Here is a 23,873-nt window from a genome sequence, read left to right as displayed (position 1 = left end):
TGTCCCATCTGCCCCTCTGGGCTTGCTTTTCGCAGCTGCCCCAGGGGCAGAGAATGGGTCCCTGGGTGACTGGCTTGAGTCGGACAGAGGACAGCAGCCCAGGGTGGGATGTGGGTGGGGTGGGGGACTTGGTCTGGGCCTGGCCCTCCCGTGAGCCCTCTTAGCCTGCTGCCTCGCGCCCAGTCCACGCCCGCATTGAGTGGGCTAAGTGGGGGCTGGCTGGGTGGAAGGAGGGGCACTAGCCCAGCAGCTGCAGCCGCCTTCTCGTCGGGCCGCAAAGTTTCACAAAGCGGCGTGTCCAGCCTCATCAATCTCCATTAATAATAGTTGGTTGGGCCAAGGGGGGCGGGCGGGGGTCCCAGGCCAGCCGGTAGGGCCGCTGGGAACGGGCTCTGCAGAGGGAGCGAGCGGGCTCGGCGGAGGGCGGAGGGAGGAAGTGAAGCGTAATTTGAGGAAGATGGATGAGTCCGGAGGGCGACACCCCCAGCCCGCCCGCTCGCCCGCCCCCTCCCTCCTTAAGAGAGAGAGGGAGTGCGGCGCCGGAGCCACACTGCGCCGAGCCCGCGCCCCGCCGCCACCTCGGCCGGGGAGCCAGGGAGCCAGCCCTGCGTGTCCGCGCAGGGTGCCTGAGCCGCGGGGTGCACGGCAGCACCCAGAGGGGAGTGCCCCGGGGTGGCCGCAGCTCCCAGCAGGATGCAGAGAGCTGGAGGCGGGAGCGCCCCCGGGGGCAGCGGCGGGGCCAGTGGTGGGGGCCCGGGCACTGCCTTCTCCATCGACTCTCTGATCGGGCCACCGCCACCGCGCTCTGGCCACTTGCTCTACACTGGCTACCCCATGTTCATGCCCTACCGGCCCCTCGTGCTGCCGCAGGCTCTGGCCCCTGCGCCGCTGCCCGCTGGCCTCCCGCCCCTCGCCCCACTAGCCTCCTTTGCTGGCCGCCTTACCAACACTTTCTGCGCGGGGCTGGGCCAGGCCGTGCCCTCGATGGTGGCGCTGACCACCGCGCTGCCCAGCTTCGCGGAGCCGCCGGACGCCTTCTACGGGCCCCCGGAGCTCTCTGCTGCCGCTGCCGCTGCCACGGCCACGGCTGCCCGAAACAACCCTGAGCCGGGCGGCCGACGCCCAGAGGGCGGGCTGGAAGCTGACGAGCTGCTGCCCGCCCGAGAGAAAGTGGCAGAGCCCCCACCACCCCCACCACCGCACTTTTCAGAGACTTTTCCAAGTCTACCGGGTAAGTGCTGGGGCCGACCAGGGAGCCGGGCGGGAGGCTCGTTACCTGGAAATCCCAAACAGCAGCCTGCTCCGAATCTCGAATCTCGGCACCTGCCTGAAGCCCAGGCATCCCAGACCCCCACCCAGATGGCGGTTCTGCGGAACCACCTCCAGTTCCCTTCCATACAGGGCACCTCTAGATCCCAGAACCACTGCCCTGCTCTGTCTCCAGAGTGTTTGAAGCCTCACGGAAGACTTCCAAATAAGTGCCTTTCCTCCAGCATTCTAGTCCTCAAGCCGTGGCTCTCCGCGACTTCTTTTCAGAATCCCTTCATTTTTCTCAGCTGCCGGGAATAGAGAAGCTTCAAGTGTGGGATTGGGTCCTGGGGACAGCAGTGAGATCCCAGGGTGAGGATGCATCGGGGCAGCTGTCATTCAGTAAGGGGAGGGCAGTTCTGGCTTCTGATGAGAAGGTGGTATTGACCCCAGATGGGCTCTGTGAATGCAGGGGCAGAGGGAGGGTCTTAAAGCAGTGGAGACTGCTGTTGGTGACCTGTCTTCACCCTAGTAGTAGAGGTCACTTCTGAATTGGCAGATTTAGAGCTAAGCAGTGAAGAACGAAGTAGTAGGATTCAGGAAACCTTAGCTATCAGGGGGTCTGTGGCACCTGCTGGACCAGGGCTGACTGGGAGGCCAAGAAAGAGGCTGGGCTGGGTTGGGTGTGGCCCACAGGCCTGGATATTCAGCTAAGAGCTAATGCAGGAACTCTGGATCCTTGATCCTCCATGGGGGAGGATGCCCTCTCAAAAGAGGCAGGGTGTATTAAACTGCACCCTGTTTAGAATCAATCTACTTAGAATACTCCTGGCTTCCCTATTTATTGTTCCTTAACCCCTAGAAGCCAGGAAAGCTTTTCCCTATCCAGGGGCAGATCCAGGTGTACTGGCATCCAGAGCTTATACAGTTTGGTTAGCCCTATTGAAGAAAAATTAGGGCCACATGTAAATGTGAGGTTCCTGAATCTTAAACTTATTTAGCATCAGGATGCATCTGCCTGTGCTTAATCTTTTATCGCATCCAGCTTAACAGGTGGAAGTGACCCCAGGAGGCATGGGGGCTAACTCTAGTGGAGACAGGGAGGAGATTCAATAGTTTTTTTTTGTCCTTTGCCAGGAGAAGGAAATTTCTGATGATAGGTTTCTGGGCCCTTCCTTGAAATTAACCAAAATGGTATCACTCCTCCAGACCCTGAGGGCTGCTATAGAGCCCGTCTCCCTCTCCGTTCCCCCCTTACTCCCAGGCATTTTGGCTTTGGGCATTCAACTGTTATATTTTCTACCTAGTTGGACCAGGAGGATCCAGCGACTGAAGTCTGAGCAGTATCTCCTAAGGAGGATCAAAAGAAATGATAGAGCAGCAACTGGAAGGCGGGAGGAAATGTCCATGAGATAAAAGGGCCCCGAGGGGCGGTAAGGGGATGCAGACGGCAGAATGATTGGAAGAAGAAACTCAGAGGGATTTGTGAAACAGGATGGTCCTAAGGCAGAAAAGAGAGTAAGGCAGGTCATCAGAAGGATGGCTTTGGAGGCAATAGGAGTGGAGAAAGAACCAGACACACCTGGCGAAGAGATGAACTGAGGGGGGAGAACAGAGGGAGACACCCCAGTGGAGGGGGAGCTGCAGGATATGCCCAAACCATGGGAGAACAAGCAACTTGTCCTACTCGTTTAGGTTTCCCTCAGTTCTGATTCTGACCCATTTGTAAAATGGGGTCTCTTTTCAGAAGCAGATAGAATATTGACTGTAAAACCAGACTTTGAAAGAGAGAAAGGAATAAACAGAGGAAAAGTACAGAAGAGAAATACTGGGGGGAAAAGAGTAAAGGAAAGGTCCAACAAATGAGCTATACACCCAGATTATCCAAAGAGAGAGTATGGGAAAGAGAGAGCTGCCTATTGGAAGGGAGATATGTGCAGGGATTTTTAGCAAGGCTAAGTGAAAAGGGAACAAAGCTGGGTCAGAAGTGTGTGTATGTGAAAGAGTTCTGTCTTGAAGGACTGGATGGGAGCTAAATAAATATACAAGTAGGGAACTGGAAAAAGTTTCAGCACTAGGAGTAATTTTTAAAAAAAGGTTTTTCAATGCTGATAGTGATGGAAAACTAGAATTTATATATAGAGAGAGAATCATGAGGGAAAGATCATCATCTGAGGAAAATGTTGGAAGCAGAAAATGAGACTTATTCTTGGAGAAAAGACAAGGAATTTTTTTAAAGATTTTATTTATTTTTAGAGAGAGAGAAAGGGAGGGAGAAAGAGGGAGAGAAACATCAATTGGTTGCCTCTCACGTGGCCCTGACCAAGGGACCTGGCCCGCAACCCCGGCATGTACCCTGTCTGGGAATCAAGCTGGCGAACTTTCCGTTTGCAGGACAGCACCCAACCCACTGAGCCATCCCAGTTAGGGTGACGAGGAATTTCTTTGCTAAGAATGATGGGAAGGAGACCTTATAGAGGAAGAATTGTGAGAGGTGCTGGAGCGAAGGTCATCATTCATTTTGGGAAGAGATACAAATAAAGGGTCTACAGTGGGGCTTCTGGGATAGAGCAGTAGGGAGATCTCAGATGAACCCTTCCAGGCAGATAGTGAGAGAGAGGTTTCATCTGTGACTGCTGCTTCTCACCACTCTCAGTACAAACTCTCCCAATCTCCTCCTCATGCCATTCACGCCCACCTTCCCAGCCCTGTTTTTTTCTCAATAAATGCTGGGCAGAAAACCAGTGTGGGGAGAGATGATGACACGTGACCCATGCCAGAAGTGGTGGGAAAACAAATACACCGTTTTGAGAGCTGTGTTTGAGTATTCAGCGTGAAATAAGAGTTCTCTGCTTAAATAATGGGATAGAAGCAGCAACATTAGAAGAGTTTGGAGAAAATGCCATCTTTAAAATGACAAAGGAGGAGTTGCTGTACTGGTGTGAATGGGAGATATTAGTCTGAAATTACTAATTTACATTTGTTTAGTGTTTTACAATTACTAGCCCCTTTAAATGAAATTATAGTGAAGATAGACCAATTTAAAGAATAGTGATTGAAGTTCTTTTTCTTGGAATTATAAGGGCTATTTTTTAAATTTTGTTCAGAGTTGAGACAGAATACCACCCTACCAGAATTGGTAAAGAAGACACTTTATTATTATTTAATTGCATGGGTAGAAGCTATACTAGTTGGCACAAAGAAATATGGTTTACAGAAATAATGGGGTAGAAAAGGTATTGAAAATGGTAGATTGAAAATAATTCTAGGCTTGGAGTGTGGGGAACAGTGAGTATAATCAGAGAAAGTGTGATATTACAGGAGAGAATTTTTAATTAGTAGGGAAGATTTAAAAGTATGAATCAACAGGAAATCCAGAGTAGTACTGTCTAGCAAGCCATTTATGTAATTAAAAAATTGTGTTAGCCACATTAGAAAGTAAAAAGAAACAGGTGGATTTAATTTTAATAATATATTTTATTTAACCTAATATGTCCAAAATATTGTTTCAGCATTAATCAATATAAAAATGTTTAATGAAATGTTTTATATTCTCTTTTCATATTAAGTCTTCAAAATCCAGTGTGTACTTTACACCTCCAGCACATCACAATTCAGACTAGCGTGTTTCTGGTGGTCAGTAGCTTCATGCGGCCAGCAGGGACCATATTCAACATAACAGATCTAGAGAATTGGAAAAACAGCTTACAACACTCTCTAGATCTCTCTAGATGTGAAAGTGATGGGGGGGAAAGGAGCTTTGAATTGCAGTGGGTAGTGAACTCCTTGATGTTATGGAGAGAAGAAAACAGTAAGCCCTAAATGGCAGGGGGAAAAGAGAAATCTGCCTCGATTGGGATGGGCGGGATGTCTTGTGTGTGAAGGTGCATGTGAGGTCAGGCTCAAAGCTAACTTGAAGATGCGGTGCAAGTGTGCATCCCAGAGACGACGTGTGAGGAGGATGCTGGGTGCTGGGGGAATAAAGAAAATAGATGTTTGGAGAAATGCAGAGGAACACTTTAAATTGGGGTATCTAGAGCAATGGTTTACTCAGGAAGAAAAGGGTTGGATTGCCTGAAAACAAATACTTAAGAAGTGAGGGATGTTAGCTAACCCATGTATAATTGTCAGATGAATGATAAAAATACAGTGAGAGATTGATAGGAAAGATGATGCCAGTTGAGTATGGTGAGGAAAAGAAAACATTTGTAGTTAAGATGACATAGAGAAGAGAATGTGATGAGACAAACCTGAGAGAGGACAATGTAGTAAACATTATTTTTAAAGACTAAGCAGAAAAAGCTTTGCTAATTTCTGAATAGAGATAGGCAATAATAATGAAAATCATGCCAGAGACCAGGAAACTTCCAAGGGGCATGCTATCTGTCCGAGTGCTGATCGCTGCAAGTTAAACACCGGATTGTAGCTAGAAACCATTTTTCAGGACCATCGGTTAGTTTCTGAGTCGGTATCCATTAGGACTGCCAAGATCTATTTACTTGTGAAAGAAAAACAGGAAATGATAATGTGATGTGGAATCAGAAACTTCCATTAGAAACAGGAGGGACATTTTTCTTGGGAGTGAGAAAGACCCAGAGTATATTTTCCTAAAAATTTTGAGGAACAGCATACAGCAAGAGTGATTGCTCCATTGACATTCATAGAAAAGCAAATATTGCTTTCACTTAATATGATGGAAGCAATATTTATTTGAGGTGTGACACATGGGTTCAGGTCTCAACGTTAGTGTTCAGGTCACTCATTAGCTGTGCAACTGTGGCAAATTGCTTAGTTCAATTCAGGGAACATTTATTGTGTTTCTGTTATGGGCTTACTATGTTCAAGACATGCTAAGAGATTCAAAGTGTTACAACTTCTGTAGGCTTCAGTTTCCTCATTAGGCTTCAGTTTCCTCATCAGTAACATAGAAGTTTTCATACAGATGATTTTTGTATTCCCTTCAATTCCATAGAATAAAAGCTTAGTTTTAAAGCCTCCATGTTTAAAGTAGGGCTCTTAATATGGACTCTATGGACCTCTTATGAGAGGATCTATTAATCGTGGGTGGGGAAAAAATTACATCTTTATTTTTATTAACCTCTAACTAAAATTTGGCACTTCCTTTAATTATAGATGTAGCCCAGAAGGCATAGTAGTTTCAACAGTACCTGAGATTCTTGTCACCAATAGAAATCCAATATTTTTCGTAAAAGTTTACAGTCTTTGGAGCCAACTTTTTGTTTAGTGAATTAATAAAGAAACATCACAAATTCACTTTAAATATTTGATAACTGTATTTTTATATATTTGACCTCTAATGTGATCATATGTGTTTTAAGCTTAACGCCTAACAGCATTATTCTGAGAAGGGGTTTATAGGCTTTATCAGACTACCAAGGAATTCATGGCACAAAAAGGGTTAAGAACCCCTGGTTGAGTGAAAAAGATCTCAGAAATGACAAGAGGAAATTTTCCTTAGGAGGATTGGAATGGGGTACAGAGATGCCTTGTACCACGGGGAAGGTAGCCCGTGGGAGGGATGGAAGAGAGGAGAGATCTCTGCAATGGCATATGTAAATATGGAGATATGTTGTAAATGACTAGGAAGATAATTCTTCAAGTCATGGGCAAGAATAATCTATACTGGGAATAATGAGAGAGAGGCAGTAATTGGAATAATGAGGGAAAATATTTAATTGGAAAGAAGGAAGAACAATATGAGCAGTTCTTTGCTTTGAGAGTGAAGTTACAATGGGAAGCTATAGGGAAGTATTTTGCCTTGGAAGTAATGGGGAAAGAAGGATCTTTGAAGCTGATTGGGAGTAAGGAAATAGAAATGCAAGAAGTAATGGAGTAGATGTACAAAACAGAGAGACCTTTAATTAGGGTTGATGAGAAGGAGAGTTTGGCGGGAGAGGACTTTTATCTAGAGGGAATGGGGAGATGCCCCAAGCTGAGACCGGAGAGAAGAAGGCCATATCCAAACCATTGGAAAGGACAGAACTCTGTGGGCTGGTGGGGGTGCCATAGCTGTGGTGGTCACGATGGGACAAAAGAGAAGAGGAGGTTGGGGTGTTTTCACTGGAAATATGCTTATCCTGGGAGAAACCTATCAGCTTAGAGTGATGTGGGAGAGATCCTGCTGTGCTCATTGGGAGAAGGAGTGACAGGGAGAAGGGATGCCTGAACCTGGTGTGATAGAAGAGTGACCTGTGCAGGCTGAAATAAGTTGTAGTTGGAAGAGGCGGCACTGTGCCGCAAGTTGTTCCTTTCCCTCATGGAAGAGAAAGAAATAACCTCCAAGTGATGAAAAGAAAACTCTGTATTAGAAACAGGGAGACTGTAGGCAGAGATCAGGGTTATGAGGGAAAAGCACTGTGTGAGAAATGAGGACGGGAAAAACAGGACAATACCTTTGAACGGGGGATAATGGGAGGTGGGCTTCTTGACTGTGAGTCCTGGGGAATGGTACTATCATAGAATGGAGACGATGGAACCGTGTTGGGAACAATGGGAAGAGAAGTGATTCGGACAGAGGTGTCCTGGCGGGGGAGAGGAGGGGAAGTTATCCTGAGAGTGACAGTAAGAAGCTCTGTGTGCTGGACTGGATGATAACTTCCATAAATTATGGGTAGATACAAGAAGTATGTAACTGAGTAGTCTTGGCCAAATCACACCTGTGTCTTAGCTTCCTCATCTGTAAAATTAGGTGATCTGTGAGGCTGCTTCCAGCTCTACAATTCTGTTTTTGTCTATAAAGATAAACATGAGTTTATTCATGAGTTCCCATTTTTAAGGGATTGGGGGAAATTCTGTACTTCTCAGTGCTGTGTTGTGGTAGCTGAACAGGAAGAGCAGCCCAGGAAATGCACGTCTTAAGGTGAAATCAGGGCTGGGCTCTAGGATGGAAAAGGCTTTGTCATCTGTGATCTGGGAGGTGTTACCTGAGTTGTGGCATGCACAGTGCTCAGATTAAATGGAGAAACATGTGACAAAGGTGGGACTTGATCTAATCCAAGCCAAAAAGATTGGGGATCATTTGTGACCGACTTTACCTGGTGAGCAAGAAAGCAGTGCCCAGCAGGGAGTGAGGAAAAGACTAGTGGTGTTGTGCAATCATTCCTACCTCCCCTATTCTGTACCCAACTGGTGCAATGTTTATGATAGGTGACATTAGAAATCGGTCTCTTTTTTCATTCAGTGTTGAAGAGATGTGATGAGCACAGAGGAAGGAGCGTGGGCTTTGGATACAGATCTTCGTGCCATCCTTTCTTTGTGACCTAAAGCAAAATAGTAACCTCTGCAGCCTTCATTTCCTTGCCAGTAAAACTAGGGCGATGATACTTACCTCACAGAATTAAGACTTAAAAATGACTTAAATGAGAAGATATTTGTCCAGCACCCTAATATAATAGGTGCGCAAGAAATTACCAGTATTGTCTGTGTTCTGGAAATGGATGGGGAGCTTTCCTGGGAATTAAGTTGGGAAAGACATCTTCCCTAGCAATTGTGTAGGATAGGTGACACTCTCTGCACTGATAAGGACAAATATTTCTGGGAGTGATGTTAGAAATAGAACTGTATTCTGTGAACTATTCATACGGGGAATGCCAGGAAAGAGCATTGTATGAATCTAACAGGAGTAGATTTTGTCTCTGGCTTTCTCTCTATATTTTTTTCAAATATTTTTTTAATTTTTATTGAGTTTTTGGGGTGATGCTGCTTAATAGAATTATATAGGTTTCAGATGTGCAATTCTATAACACATCATCTGTATGTATATTGTATTGTGTGCACACCACCCCAGCTCAAGTCTCCTTCCGTCACCACTTATCTCCCCTCTACTTTCTGCTACCTCCCCCAGCCTCCTTTCCCTCTGGTAATCACCATACTGTTGTCTGTGTCTGTGAGTTTTGTTTTGTTTTGTTTTGTTTTTGCTAAATCCCTTCACCTTTTCACCCAGCCCCCGATCCCTCTCCCCTCTGACAGCTGTCAGTCTATTCTCTGTGTCTATGAGTGTGTTTCTATTTTGCTTGTTAGTTCAGTTTGTTCATTAGATTCCACATATAATTGAAATCATATGATATGATACTTGTCTCCCTCTGACTGGCTTATTTCACTATCGCAAAAAGGAAGATTTCTTCTTTTTTGTGGCCAAGTAGTATTCCATTAGGTAAGTGTTTCATAGCTGTTTTATCTGCTTATCTACTGGTGGACACCTGGGCTGCTTCCAAATCTGGCTATCGTAAATAATGCTACAGTGCACATAGGGGTGCATATATGTTTTTTTAATTAGTGTTTTTGGTTTCCTCAGATATATCCCCAGACTTAGAATTACTCAGTCTTTTTCTCCCTTCATTTGTTTTTGTGTCTCACATTTTGGCATCTTTTCTAGATCGCAAAGCTTCCCGAAGCTCTTCTGCTGTGCCCACTGGGGCCTGTTCTTACTTTCTGTCCATTAAAAAAAAAAAACTCCTTTTTTTCTTCATCAAAATTCCTATTCCCTCATATGCCTGATCTCAAGTTGATGTTAGGAGCAAAGCCTTTGAAATAAAATAATTCATGCTCAGATTGATTAAGAAGAATTTTTAAAAGTTCAAATGAATTTCAAACTGGTCAGATATTAGGTGGTGTTGTTATGAATAATCTCAGGTAATATGAAAAGATTATCTTGGATGGGAGAGTTATGGGATTGAGGTGGGGATGCTCACTTTCCCTGGAGTCACGTGACTGTTGTCACTTCTAGGTACAGTGTTGTGTGTAGTTGGAACTCTCTGAGTTGCTAGTGACAGTAGCTCAACTCTTAATTTAAACTAAAATGGATAGTTATTGATCCACGTGACTGAAGAGTACAGGAATGCAGACCGTGTTATTAGATCTTTTCTTCTTGTTCCCACTTTGCCCCCTCTCTCTGTCTTTACCCATTCTCTCTCCTTAAGAGAGGCAGCGGGAAGAGGGTGGCGCCTGCCTCAGCCAGCCTAAATTTCCGTAATCCTAGGTTGGGAGCCCAGTGAATTCTAGCACATCCAAAATCCTAGGGTGGCTGGCTGACTAGCTAGAGTCAGGTGCGCAGGGAGATGGGCTGTTAGGATTGGTCAGACCTAGGTCCCATGCTTACATGGCCACTCAGAGAGGAAATGTGATTGACAGTCCCACTGCCCTGGGTAATAGATGAGAAGCAGTGCCTGAAGAAAGGGGGTGCTGTGAGTGAACAAAGGGGGAAGGGATGCTTGGCTGACAAAAACAAACCCCAAACAGATATCTATCTCAACCAGAAAGGAAGAAAAGAACCTGCCTTTAACTCCCTTTCAGTATTACGGAGGAAAGCCTTCTCCCAGATAAGGAGTCCTAGGAGTGATAGAAGAGATACCGGGAGTGAGGCCTGAAGAGAGTTCTGTAATGAGGAAGGTAGAAAGAGATGAAGATAGTAGAAAATTTCTCTTCCTCAATGAGGCTGATTCCTGGACATGAAAGGGCTGTGCTTGAGGGTGCGGGAGACAGTTGCCAACCAGAAGCTAGAGAAAATTGATATTAAAACAAAGCTGTTTCCAGAGTTTGGCAATATTATTTTTTTAAATGAGAAAACACATTTCTAAATAAAAGGAATGTTAACTGGTAAGATTACATCATCAAACCAATAATGCCAGAAAAAATATGAGAAAGATCTGGTGGGAGTTTTGTTTCGGGAAATGAGAGAAATAGCCTGTTAAAGGACAAAGGTGAAATTTGGTGAGTGAGGCCTGTCCTATGGCACTTTGAAGAATCTCCTCTAAGAATATTAAGGGAATATATTAATAATTAGGCTAGAGCTCTTCAGTGGTAAGTGAAAGGGATGAGGTCTACACACTGAAACTGGACTTAATAGGAAGGTTATTTATCTGATGAGGTGTCTGGGGAGAGGGCTTTTACTTCAAGTGGGAGGGAGGAGAAGATATTTTACTGCAGGGGATGAAAGAGCATCGACTACAGATTTAGGAGACCAAAGTGTAGATGTGGCTCTGTCCCTAGCTGTGTTACTAAGGAAAATCATTTAATCTTTCTGAAACTCAGTGTTTTCACCTGAAAATAAGGTTACTAATCTCCCATTACTACTAATAATAGGTTTCACTCCACTTCAGTGAGTTGCTTGAAGATAAAATAATGCATGTGGAAGTGTTTTGGAAAGCTAAGGTGCTCTTGGCAGTGGCTAACATCAGTATGCCATGAGAGGAGCTCTGGGCTCGGAGTGGTGGGGAATTTGCCCTGAGCTCATCAGGGAAGTGGGAGGGGCTCTGGACGGTCACGGTGTAGAGAAAATTCTCCTGGCGATCTGGAGTCAGGAATGCTGAAGCATCCAGGGAAGAATAGAGCAAGAGAGCGAGCGTGAGTTTTCCACATGGCATCTAAACTGTCGGGAGGAGTCAGAGCATGGGGGCGTAAACGGGTGGGGGGGGGCGGTGAGTGAAAGCAAATTGAAAGTGAGCTAGGTGCTGTAAACAATGGGGGAAAGGCCTTGCTTTTGAGAAGAATGGAGCTGTAATTCTGATGGTGCAACGAGGGTTTAGAAATGAGAGGTGTGGCAAACATACCCCTTTTTCAAAGGGTGACCTGGCTTTCTCCCCATCTTTTGACACCCCTGCCCCATTGGTTCTGTACTCAGGAAGCTGAGCAGTTGGCCTGGTCAGTGGGATCAAGAGAGGGGGTGTCCCGAGGGCGGGTGGGGAGTGCAGGAGTTGTCTTTGAAGTAGAGGGAAGAGAAGTCAGAGCCGAGTGAACTGGGGAGAGGCTTCCCTTCAGTGGGCGATAAAGACTATTGACTTTATATACACAGTGGTACCTCACTTCTCATTGTTAATTTGTTCTGGAACTCATGACGAGTGCTGAAACTGACAAATACCGAGAGAACGAGGAGTGAGGAAGCATTTTTTCTCATGGGACCTCGTTGTGACTCACAAGTTCTAGCAAGTGCCACTAGTCCTGACCCATCGCCCGAGTGCTGAAACATTCTGTTCTCAAAATGTGGCGAGGACAGGGTCTGACGGGTTCTGAAGGCAACGAGTGCTAAGGGGTGACTGTGAGCTAGAACAGCAGGGTGGATGAGGGACAGCCAGGGGTGCTATGAGGTCCCCTAGCTGGGATCTAAAATGGTTCTCCACTCCTGGGTGGTTTTCTGTGCCACAACTCAGGCCCACCATCCTTAGTGACCACAGCTGTGGGATTCCCCCTAGATGGTACAAGCATGGTGCTGTTTCTTCCCTTTTTTAAAAAATTATATTTTTTCCATTACCACTTGACCCCTTATATTCCCCTCCCCCCCAGCAACCACCACACCGTTGTCCATATCAATGAGTCCTTTTTCCTTTTTGCTCAGTCCCTTCACCCTGTAACCTCCCCCCTCCCCACATAGCTGTTGTCCTGCTCTCCATCTATGGGTCTGTCTCTATTTTGCTTATTAGTTCGGTTTGTTCTTTAGATTCCACCTATGAGTGAAATCATATGGTCTTTGTCCTTCTCTGACTGACTTATTTCACTTGGCACAATGTTCTCCAGGTCCATCCATGCTGTTGCAAAGGGTAAAAAAAAATTTTTACGGCTGAGTAATATTCCATTGTGTAAATGCCCCATAGTTGTTTTATCTGCTCATCTCCTGATGGACCTTTGGGCTGCTTCGATATCTTGGTGATTGTAAATAATGCTGCAACAATGAACATAGGGTGCTTATGTTCTTTCATATTAGTGTTTTCGGTTTCTTGGGATATATTCCCAAAACTAGGATGGCTGGGTCAAAAGGCAGATCCACTTTTAATTTTTTGAGGTGACTCCATACTGCTTTCCACAGTGGTGGTTGCAACAGTCTGCATTCCCACCAACAATGCATGAGAGTTCCCTTTTCTCCACACCCTCGCCAGCACTTGTCATTTGTTGATTTATTGATGATGTTTCTACTGGAAAATACCTACCATGGGTTCTTTGACCTTGATTTCTTCTCCAGCCTGACTGGATCCATTACCAAGATGGGGCTTCTCCATCTCTGGAGCTGCTCGCCTTCCTCTTGGAAGGAAGGCCCCACGCAAGTACATTCAGCAGCCTGAGCGCTGCTCTCTGAAGTGGGATTAATGCTGTGCCAAGGACTCTACGAGTAAACGTGGTTCAAACCTTGTGATTTCTGGTTCTTAGGATAATAGCGTCCACCAGGAGAATTCACAGGAACTCTGGATGTGAATTCAGATCTAGATCTGGATCCTACTAACTAATCTGCCCCACAGATGCCAAATATTTTCCAAAGACTTTAGACTTACCCATAGGGAACAAGTTGAAAATGTAATATACTCTTCTATTGCCAGTAATAACATTTTCACACACAAAGGACAGAACCTTTCTATCTGTTTGGCTTACCTTCCTAGCAAAGTCAAATCATTCCCAATTTAAAGTTTTTCTTTTGCTGAAATTATTCTCATCAGAATCATTATTTCCCATGTAAATTTTTTAATAAAGTTTTGTTGACCAAGTTTTTTTGTTGTTCACATCAACCAGTTACAGCATCTGCATGCTCTACTTTCATGGACATTATATCTAGTAAGTTCAATTATTCTAAATCAAATTTTTCAGATATAAATTTTATCAAAAAGATTTGATTCTGTCAATTTTTAGCCAACACATTTTTGTACATACAATTTTCATTGTGCTTTATTTGATTATATTTACCATTAATATTCATTATAAATTGGATTAAAAGAAATAGCATTTATTTCTCAGCTAACTCATGAAAATTAGTAAGCTGTTTCAGGATTGCTATACTGTGAAGGATTGGGCTATTCTATTGCTCCTCCAATTCTTCCGAATATGTTTCTATCACTTTGGGTATTACATTTTAATATGCTCCACTCTTGATGGAGCAAAGAGTAAATGGCAGGGCCAAAATGTTTTGCTGTGCTCCAAATGCATCCATGTTTGAGTTAAAGAGGTAGGGTAAGAAAGAAAAAAAAGAAAAAAGCTTTTTGCTATTTTCTCTTCCTTCTTTAAACTTGTTAGCCCTTTCAGTTTCTCTGACTCATCATTTAATTCTCCTGCCACTATGTCTACCCTACTTCTTTTTTTTTTTAAAGATTTTATTTATTTATTTTTAAAGAGAGGGGAAGGGAAAGACAAAGAGAGGGAAAGAAACATCAATGTGTGGTTGCCTCTCACATGCTCCCCTCTGGGTACCTAGCCCGCAACTCAGGCACGTGCCCTGGCTGAGAATCAAACCAGCAACCTTTTGGTTTGCAGGCCGGCACTCAATCCACTGAGCCACACCAGCTAGGGCTCTACCCTACTTCTTTCTTGTCCCGCTCCTATTTCTGCTTGTTTTCTTCCTTCTCCCACTGCTTTGAGGTCTTACTGTCCCAGACTCATGTAGCTGTATTTTCCCTTCTCAATTGCTTCCTTCTTTGCCCCACCCCCATCTCCTTCTAAGAGTTGCTTATCAGAGCCCTCAATGTCTTGCCCCTACTGCTCAGCATCCCACTGGGATCAAGCAACCAGGAGAGGTTGTGAACTTGTGCTTCTCGTCTGTCTTTAAAAGCAGCACTGAGGGTGGCCCGCTTATGGGGGCTTGGTTTTATGGAATCTGCCTGAAGACAGAGGGATGGATGATGTGATCTCGGGTGGGCCCTGCCAGATCAAGGAACCTGGGAGCCTCATCTCCATCATCATCAATTTAGATTTATTGGATATCCCTTGGGTACTCAAGAGCTGTACTAAATGATTTCATCCTTCAAGATCTAAAATCCAGTTTCTGCCTTTTTAGCAGCCATTTAAGATATAATAATATTGGACAGAGTTTTTGCAAGGTTTCATTGTTTTGTATTATTATTTACTACAAGCCATATCTTAAAAATTAAAAGTTAGAGGGTTTAGTAATGATGTTAGAGATTGTCCTTCATTTCTTTTAGCATAAGATCCTCTAGGTTCCCACTCCACATGGGGTTCTCTCCAGCTACTGTGAGATCCGAAGGCATCTGAGAAGGGACTAGGATAATGTTCATGAAGAGGGTGTCTTATGGGCACTGGGGCTGGGATGGGGTGGGGTCGTGGGGACTGTCTTAGGAGAGGCTTGGGAAAGGAAGGACAGAGGGAGAGCGAGCTTGGGAATAGTTTCTTTTATTTAGTCAACAAATATTTATTGAGTGCCTACTCTGTACAGGTAATTTTCTAGATGCTGAAGATACAGCAGTGAAAAAATATATTAACAATCTCTACCTTCGCAGAGTTTATATTCTAATAGGAAGAGAGAACCAATTAAAAAAAATCACCCTGTCTGGTGTGGCTCAGTGGATCGAGTGCTGGCCTGTGAACCAAAGAATAACCGGTTCTACTCCCAGTCAGGGCACATGCCTGAGTTGCGGGCCGGGTGCCCAGTGGGGGGGCATGTGAGAGGCAATCACACATTGATGTTTCTCTCCCCCTCTTTCTCCCTCCCTTCTCCTCTCTCTAAAAATAAATAAATAAAATCTTTTAAAATAGTGAATATGGTTGGTGATATGTACTATAGCAACAAATAAAGCAGAATATAGGGCATATTGGGAGTTTTATTTTTAAAAGGGTGATAAAAACAGAGATGGGAAGCGGGCCAGTGAAAACTCTAGGTGATGAGCATGGATACTATTCCAGAAAGAAGAACCTGGGGGAGAGGGCAGAGCAGGGAAGCCAGTTGGGAGAAAATGTAGATGAACTCAGGGAGGGATGATGGTGACCTTGACAGTTGGATACAAGGGAGGCAGTGAGAAGAGGTCAGGGTCTGGGTGTGCTTTACAGGCAGCAACACTATCAGGACTTGCTGGTGGATTGGACGTGGGTTGTGAGAGAGAGCGGAGGTTTGGTTTGAACTGGCTTGGGAGAAAGAGTTGAGTTTGAGGCGTGTTAAGTTTGCATTCTGGAAGTGGAAAGTTGAAAGTGTGGGGAAGCTGTTAATGAAATGGAGGAAAACAGGGATGTGAATCCTGCAGAAAATAAAATGTACTTGGCTAGGGATGAGATAAGGAAGAAAGTGTGAAGTGGTGAGAGATGAGTCGTGAGGAGCACCTTATCACGGTACTCAGAGCTGGGTGCTCGTGAAGTGTGGCTAGCTGTTAGGGAGGGAATGAAGACCACTTGCTGGTGAAAAGCAACAAATAAAAGTCATATGGGAAGGCAGGGGGAGCCTAACCTGGGGTGTACCATGTATGTTTTGAGAAGGTTAGATAAAGAAGGAAGCACTATAGGGAGGAAAGGCACGCTGTCCTGGGGGATAAAATACCCCAGAGGTGTGAAGAAGCTGACTGAGCTGGAGGTGGGTGGTGTGGATATGGGCTAGGTTCTGGCCTCTAAGGATGATGTCAGTGTGGTCTTGAGGAAAAGGAACAGGTACAGATTGCATCAGTGAGGGAAGCCTCAACTGTGGGGTGGAGAAGGGCATTGAAAGTTACGGGGCTGGTCCTGGAGGCCCAGGAAGTTTGTGCAGATAGGGAGAAGTCAGAGGAGAGCGGCCGGTAAGCTCTGGGTGCTGGGAGGTGTTAGAGCCATGGGTACGCGTGCACACCTTTTTTTCTCATAAAACACTTCGCTGTTCCCTTAGGTTATTTTACCTTGGGTTTTATTCTCAACCTCGGAGTGACATGTGGTTGGTGTAGACACATGCACTCCCACATTTGTTAAGTCCCCCCAACCTTTACACATTGAACTCTATGGGTAAGGAGCTATTAGTTTACAGATTATTCATTTTCTTTTCCTTCCTGTTGGTTGGTTTTCTTTCGCTTTTGTTGCTGCTGTTGTTGTTGTTGTTGTTGTTTCACTCTTTATTGGCCCTTTGGGCAGAAAACAAGGGATTTTGTAAAACTTAAACACTGAAAACATTTGTAACGCTTTATTTGCAGTTATAAGAAGAATAAAAATATCAGTGGATAAGAAAAATAAAACCAATGGTTGAATTAAACTTTAGAATGATGTATGGGTTAAAATGTTTATATACTGTGATTACAAATAATCAGTAGTAATCTACTAAATGAGTCAAAAAAATTTTTCACCATCTATATTTTCCCTTGCTGCATTTCTATTTCTTCCCATATTCCCTCCATGCTCCCAGCTGACATCAAGCTCAGGGTCCTCAGGATTCTGAACTTGAGCTGAAAGCAGCTGTTTGTGCTTCTCAGCACCTTAACTGGGAAAGAAGGAAGGTGGGAAAGCGATGACATCGTTTTTAAATGAGGAGAAGGACTAAAAGGGGCATAAGAGGGCTAAATAATTGAAGAAAACTCTGGTCACTGGTATGGTGGCACGTGGCAGGGAGGGGTCCCAATTGTGGGCTGGATGATCTGGTTAAGGCGAATTGGGAAGGGAGTGCAGTAAGGGAACCTGATTCCCAGGCCCTAGGATAATATTTCTTGGACCCAGATTTTGGGGTTAGTGGTAAGGATGAGGAATCATATGACCCTGAAGTTCCCATCTGGAAATGAGATTCTAGAGACATAAGAGAGGTCAACACCTAATTCTTCCCACTGGGTCCGGTTAGGATTCCTCAGAGAGTAACAAGAACTGACAGCCCCCATCCCCAACCCCACCCTGCAAAAGTAAATTTTCCTATATTGCTCACTGGTGTCACGGTAACTGAAAGGACCCTAAGCCAGGTCCTGCTCTGCTTCACTCTGGGGCCTGGGCCTGCGTGCTCTGGGTTTGGAGAAAGCTGGGAAGGTAGTGGGGTAGGCAGAATGCGGTGGTGTGTGGGAATGTTGAGGGTACACGGTGCTGGAAATGGTGCTCCTTTGACAGACACTTGCCTGCCTCACTTTACTGTAGTAAAATCTGTGCTGGTTAATACCTTTCTTCCCATTTCTTTGTCTTTCCCGAATCTCTTCCCCACCCCTTACCCTGGATGTGCTTTCTCCTCCCTCTGCATCTCATCTGCTCCACACCTGTCTCCTCCTGCTGTCGTTCTGGCCATGCCTGGTCATGGTTCCATGTGCCTCCTTCAACCTGCCTTTTCCTGCCTTCTCCCTCCCTGTCCATTGGTTTTCGCTCCCCACAGAGGGGAAGGTGTACAGCTCAGATGAGGAGAAGCTGGAGGCACCAGCGAGAGACCCAGCAGGCAGCGAACAGGAGGAAGAGGGCTCGGGCGGTGACAGTGAGGACGACGGTTTCCTGGACAGTTCTGCAGGGGGCCCGGGGGTTCTCCTGGGACCTAAACCAAAGCTAAAGGGAAGCCTGGGGACTGGAGCTGAGGAGGCAGCCCCAGTGGCAGCAGGAGTCACAGCTCCTGGGGGCAAAAGCCGAAGGCGGCGCACAGCATTTACCAGTGAACAGCTTTTGGAATTGGAGAAGGAGTTTCACTGCAAGAAATACCTGAGCTTGACAGAGCGTTCCCAGATCGCCCATGCCCTCAAGCTCAGTGAGGTGCAGGTCAAGATCTGGTTTCAGAACCGGAGGGCCAAGTGGAAGCGCATCAAAGCTGGTAATGTCAGCAGCCGCTCTGGAGAGCCCGTCAGAAACCCCAAGATCGTTGTGCCCATACCTGTGCACGTCAACAGGTTCGCTGTGCGGAGCCAGCACCAACAAATGGAACAGGGGGCCCGGCCCTGAAGGGGCCCCCGAGGACTTGCGAAGGCAAAGGATCTGCTCCTCAGCCTACTCTGAGACTGGGTTAGGGTTCTGGGACCAGAGGGGCGACCACTGTGATTCTGCCCTGGAGGGGGCTCCGTTGGCAATGCACTTAGCTCCAGGTGTGCTCTCCTGGCAACCTGAGCTGTAGGCGCTTGGCCCTGAACCTGCTACCAGAGACCTTCAGGACTGTGGCTTCAGGGTTCAAGGCGCTTGGGTTCTCATTGCCCAGGAGCTGTTGGGACTGAGGTGGACTCCTGGGAAGGGGGTGGGTGCTAAAATGCCTAGGGCCTGAAAGATTCCTAGAATCACTTCTGACAGTGGTGGGAGGAATCCAGGGTGATGGCTAGCCAAACCGATCACAGCTCCGTATTTATTTTGTGTAAAGTTTGTATATATGTGGATCTATCTGCCTCTGTCTGTCTGCACCCGTGAGAGGGCTTGGGAGAGTTGTTTCCTCGATCCTCAGCCAGAGTTTAGCCCCATCTCACTGCCCTGGAGTGGTTGCTGCCCGCCTGCCTCTAATACAAGGATGTGCAAAGAAACAAATGGAACCATCACTCCTTAGCAACTCCTCAGCACACACCATCTCCTCTCCTGTAAACTACCTCCATGTCTGTCCACCCCCAGCCTGGGGCCCGCCCCCTGTGCACCTCTAGACCTCCTGCTCCTAACACAGCACTTTTCTCTTTACCCATTAAACAGGAAAGCTTCGTCATCTCTGCTTTCTTCTCTTTGGAAGAGTCGGCAGACTCAGGATAGAGGTTTCATTCCCGTTTGTATTACAAGGGGAAATGAAGTGCTTGGCCCTAGTTTAGCTTGGGTGTGTCCGGGCCCTGTCTACCTAGGTAGACGTTGGCAGTTTGTCAGCGACTGGGCAGGCTGGGGACTCACCCTCATCACCTATGAGCTCATTAATCTTTGTCTGTGCAGAGGACACGGCAGCTTAGTGCAGCTCGGTCAGTTTGGTACCCCAGACACATTTCCAGTTGTTTCTTATGGCATTAATTGTGGTCTCTCCTCCCCACCACAGCATTTACGGAGCCTGAGATACCAAATCCTCTTCTGTTGTAAAATGAGATTGGTTGAGAAGGCCCACTGCAAAGTGGAGGAGGCAGGAAAGAATATGATGGTTCTAGAAGGTTATGTACTGTAGGGGAAGCTATGGAGGTTGGAATTCTATAAGCAAATTAGGGAACATTAGTGGACAGAGCTAGGGACCCTAACTCAGCAAGTTCTCATCTTTCAAGAACAGGGACAGAGGGGTTTCCCCTCGGTCTTCTTCCTAGCGTAACTAAGGGACAGAGGGAGAAGCAGGGGCTCTGGATTCTGCCATCAGCAACCAACCGCCTCCCCTTTCCTCAAAAGCAAAGCCTAGGTGTGAGTCCAGAGGGAAGCGCTGCCCTAATGAGCACCCAGTTGCCACCCCCCCCCCCCGTCCTGGGTGGCACCCTTTTGGGCTGTCCTGTGTGCCAACTCACGTACTTCCCTGTGCACCTGGCAGTGTGGGCTAGCTCCCAGACGGTTAGGAAGGGGGACAATGCTTATGCCCTCTCTCTGGGTGAACTCTGGCCAGTACAGGGCATGGCAGGCGGTTACTAAATAGAATATTGATGAAAAGAAGACTAGCTGGAAGTTTTGGGGGCGGAGGTATGAGTAGAGAAGGCAGCAGGAAGCTTCCAGAGCTCCACATTGCCTTCTATATGGGTTCACTGCCAGTGCTGCTGACAAACTCAGCTACACCCCTGGCAAGATAGGGCTGAGAGGGCTGAGAGAGACAGAGAGGGCTCAGACTGAACAAGAGGGGAGACACTCCGAGAGTGCAGAGCGAAGGTGAGAAGACAGGACTGAGAGGTGGAGGGGAGGGCATTTGGGGAAGGGCAGAGCTGTAAAAGGAGGAAACAAGGCCACACACAGTCTGCTTTATTGGCTCATCATACACACACACCGAATATGTACACAAACATAAATATTCCAATGTACAAATTTACATGGGACTCACAGATCGCCCCCTTGTCTTTCTCCCAGCACCCCCAACCTGTGCCCTATCCAGGCTCCACTTTGGGATGAAAGTTCACAGGGCGCTGGGACTAGAGGGTAGGAATCTGGAGGAGGGAGAGGTCCTGCTCCCCTCTCCTCACAGGTACCTCCAAGGGTCCTGTCCCTTCTCAGTGGCACTGTAGGGCAGAAGACTGGATCCCTCCACTCCCTCTCTGCTGCAGTTCAAATCCCGGACTTCTCTTCTGATCCATCTTCCCCCATTTAGCTCTTTTCCTGTCTCCTCTCCTTCCTTTCTGTGTGTCCCTAGTACTCAGTCTCTGTGCCTTTGTTTCCCCCAGTGCCTGGAGGCAGGAAAGTTCCCAGGGTATGGAGTCTTTCTGCCCTCTTCCTGGGCCTTATAGGAGGCTCGGACTTCGGTGCAGCTCAGCAGAGGCATTGGTGCCATTGGCTGGTTCTCTGTTGGGGGTCGGTGTTAAGCCACAGCCCTCCCCAGGGCAGCCATGCTGGATCAAGATGTCTGCACACTCCTGGCTGCCTGCCCGGCGCGCGTAGGCCAGTGGAGTCAAGCCCCGGGCATCCCGACTCCTCACGTCCACCCCATACTGCAGAAGAAAGCACATTTTCACAGTTGGCATGATGTGGCAGGAAACATGGGTTCTTGGGGAGAAAAAGGAGGTGGCTTTCAAAGGGTTGAGGTAAAAAGGATGTCAGGGCAGGTCAGAGGACCACACAAGGGTGGGGCTAGGAAGCAGGAGGGAGCCCAGGACTCACCCAGATGAGCAGCTGTGTGAAGACGACATTGGCCATGGCACTGGACAGGTGCAGAGCTGTGCGCCCGTCCCCATCCCCGTAGGTCTCGTTCACCTCCTCCTTGGACCCGTGTGCGAGAAGCATCACCAGCAGCCGCAGGTCGTCCTCCACCACGGCCCGGAGCAGCTGCTGCCCCAGTGGCACATCCGAGCTTGGCAGTGGGGCCAGGAATAGCTTCTGTTCGTACTTGGCCCGTATCCAGCGCTCCTTCTCCTCTCTGAAAGCACAGGTGTATCGAGGTGTGAGTGAGGAAGGGCAGGGCCAGGGACAGGTCAGGAAATGACATCAACACCCAAAAGGAGAGTAAGGAAGAAACAGTGGGAGAAAGTGTCAGGGCAGAGAGAAGAAGCCAAAGAGAGAGAGGGCAGGCAGAGGGACAGTGGGCAATGCAAAGGGTGTGGAAGAAGCTGAAAGGAAGGAACGCTGAAGGGAGGCCCCTGGGGACAGCAGGGATGTAGGGGCCGCAAGGGCAGGAAGATTCCAGGCAGGGCTCGTGTGGCAGCTTATCTGGCCCTGCTAGAACAAAGAGGGTGGGGGCCTATGCTGGGGGCCCACCACTACCCTATCTACCACCCATTCTCCCCATCTCAGAGCTCAGGCTAGGGCCTTCGCACCACAGTGCAGATAGGGCCCTGCGCATGCGCCTCCTGCTGGCCCCCTGACCTGCTGATAACGACACAGAAAGGGCCTGTTGTTGTGAGGCGCCTGAGTGACAGGCAAGGAGGGGGAAGGGAACCCCAAGGGGGCCAACACTGCGACATCGGCCAGTTTTAACCCTTCTAGCACTGTCACATCCAACCGGCACCATCCCCAATCTTCCCCATACAGGAACACTGATCTCCCTTCCTGGCCGTCCTCGGGGTCCCATCCACTCACCTGCAGGCATCAGGCCCTGGCTTTGCATAGCCATCCAGGGCCCCCTCCCAGACGCTATTGGCCAGGGCATTGCCCATGGCGGTCATGACAGCCAGCAGCTCAGGTGGCCAGTCATCGAGGTCAAGGGAACGGACCCGGGACAAGTGGGCCCCCAGATGTCGGTGGGTCCCTGAGCACTCGATGCACATCAGGGCACCCAGGTTCAGGCTGGCCCAGTCTGGATCTAGGTAAGGAGAAGAAGCACAGTGAAGCCCACGGGCCACCAGTGAGGCCACCAGCAGAGTCCTCCTCCTCCTCCCTGCACTCTTCCCATGCCTACTGGAAGCTTCTAGTCAAGCTTTCTCTACAGTGCTTGTGGAGTCTTCTCTAAGCTGCTCCCAAGCTTGGCCCTGCACACCCCGGCCCTGCCACTCACTGGGGGCGTCACAGTCGATACAGAAGCTGTTGCCACGAACGGTGCGGACGGCCTGCACAGCCAGAGCTGTATTCTGGTTCCCCAGTCGGGTCTGCGACAGTGGGAGAGACAGGAGGTGGCTGGTCAGTCATAAGGCCACCTTTGGGTCCCACCCCACTCAGGTCTCCATGCCAACCTTGTCCTTGGCACTGCGGCAGCCCTGCAGACTGGCGAGGATCTGGGCCTGCACGCTCTGTACCCATAGCTCCCGCTCCTCTGCTGTCGAGGCCTCAAAGTGCCACGTCTGCCCGGTGAGGGACACCACCACAAATTCAAAGGACTCCTCTGCCTCTGTGGGGGACAAAGCATTTACCACTATCACAGCAGGCGCCTTGGCAGGCACACCCAGACATGCTGCTGTCACAACTCCACTTGCCCCTACTTTCCTGGCACCCATCCTCCTTCCCCCACACCAGCCTCAAGGGCCATGCTCTCCAGGGTGACTTGCAAGGGCGGAGGGAGTAAACTTGCAATAGTGTGGAGCCTCGCCCTCCCATTCCTAACCACCTGTGGAGCCTCAGTGACAACAGATGGGGACACAAGGTTTCGGCATCACTGACACTGCCAGCAATGGGTCTGGAAATCAGGGTGCTTCCTGGAGCAAGAGCTGAGTATCTGGAGGATGTGATGGGGTGCTAGGAGGCAATGCTGGGAGAGGGTGGGGGAGGCGGGCGTGGGCACCATCCGTACATGTCAGCTGCAGCCGCCTCATTTTGCAGCTCATTAAACCCAATATTCCTGACGGCGTCAGCGTGGGGCTCCTGGGAGCTGGGCCCCTCCCCCACTACCCTGGCACAGACAGGCAGGAAGGGCAAGTGATGGGGAGAGGAGAGGTTTTCTCCACGAACTAGGATGTGTGAGCAGATAGGCACCTGAGGACATCTGCAGTGACAGC

The 23,873-nt window shown here is 47.8% G+C and overlaps 3 protein-coding genes across 9 annotated transcripts in view; 2 read left to right on the top strand and 1 right to left on the bottom strand.

Annotated features, from left to right (window-relative positions):
* The window catches only part of ASB10 (ankyrin repeat and SOCS box containing 10), a 37,474-nt gene extending 19,085 nt beyond the window's left edge, over positions 1-18,389 (top strand). For both annotated transcript variants that reach the window (XM_024564556.3, XM_045198782.3), the window contains exon 6: positions 18,269-18,389. The gene's annotated coding sequence lies outside the window, so the exon portion shown is untranslated. The remainder of the gene's footprint in view (positions 1-18,268) is intronic.
* Positions 694-19,538, top strand: GBX1 (gastrulation brain homeobox 1). Its single transcript, XM_024564504.3, has 3 exons — positions 694-1,231; positions 16,078-16,082; positions 18,271-19,538. The coding sequence occupies exons 1-3, from the start codon at positions 694-696 to the stop codon at positions 18,817-18,819; spliced, it is 1,092 nt and encodes a 363-aa protein (XP_024420272.2). The 3' UTR covers positions 18,820-19,538.
* A 1,206-nt stretch (positions 19,539-20,744) lies between these two features.
* Positions 20,745-23,873, bottom strand: part of AGAP3 (ArfGAP with GTPase domain, ankyrin repeat and PH domain 3) — a 51,014-nt gene continuing 47,885 nt past the window's right edge. For all 6 annotated transcript variants that reach the window (XM_024564454.3, XM_045198686.2, XM_053926941.1 and 3 more), the window contains 5 exons: positions 23,115-23,269; positions 22,940-23,030; positions 22,525-22,747; positions 21,610-21,865; positions 20,745-21,440 (listed from right to left, as the gene is read on the bottom strand). In XM_024564454.3, coding sequence (XP_024420222.3) covers positions 21,234-21,440; positions 21,610-21,865; positions 22,525-22,747; positions 22,940-23,030; positions 23,115-23,269 — 932 coding nt within the window. In that variant the 3' untranslated portion in view covers positions 20,745-21,233. The remainder of the gene's footprint in view (positions 21,441-21,609; positions 21,866-22,524; positions 22,748-22,939; positions 23,031-23,114; positions 23,270-23,873) is intronic.

Source organism: Desmodus rotundus, chromosome 6 (genome assembly GCF_022682495.2).
Source record: "Desmodus rotundus isolate HL8 chromosome 6, HLdesRot8A.1, whole genome shotgun sequence".
NCBI classification, from domain to species: Eukaryota; Metazoa; Chordata; class Mammalia; order Chiroptera; family Phyllostomidae; genus Desmodus; species Desmodus rotundus.
The sequence above is the reverse complement of the archived record's forward strand: the minus strand, read 5'-3'. Positions and strand labels throughout refer to the sequence as shown.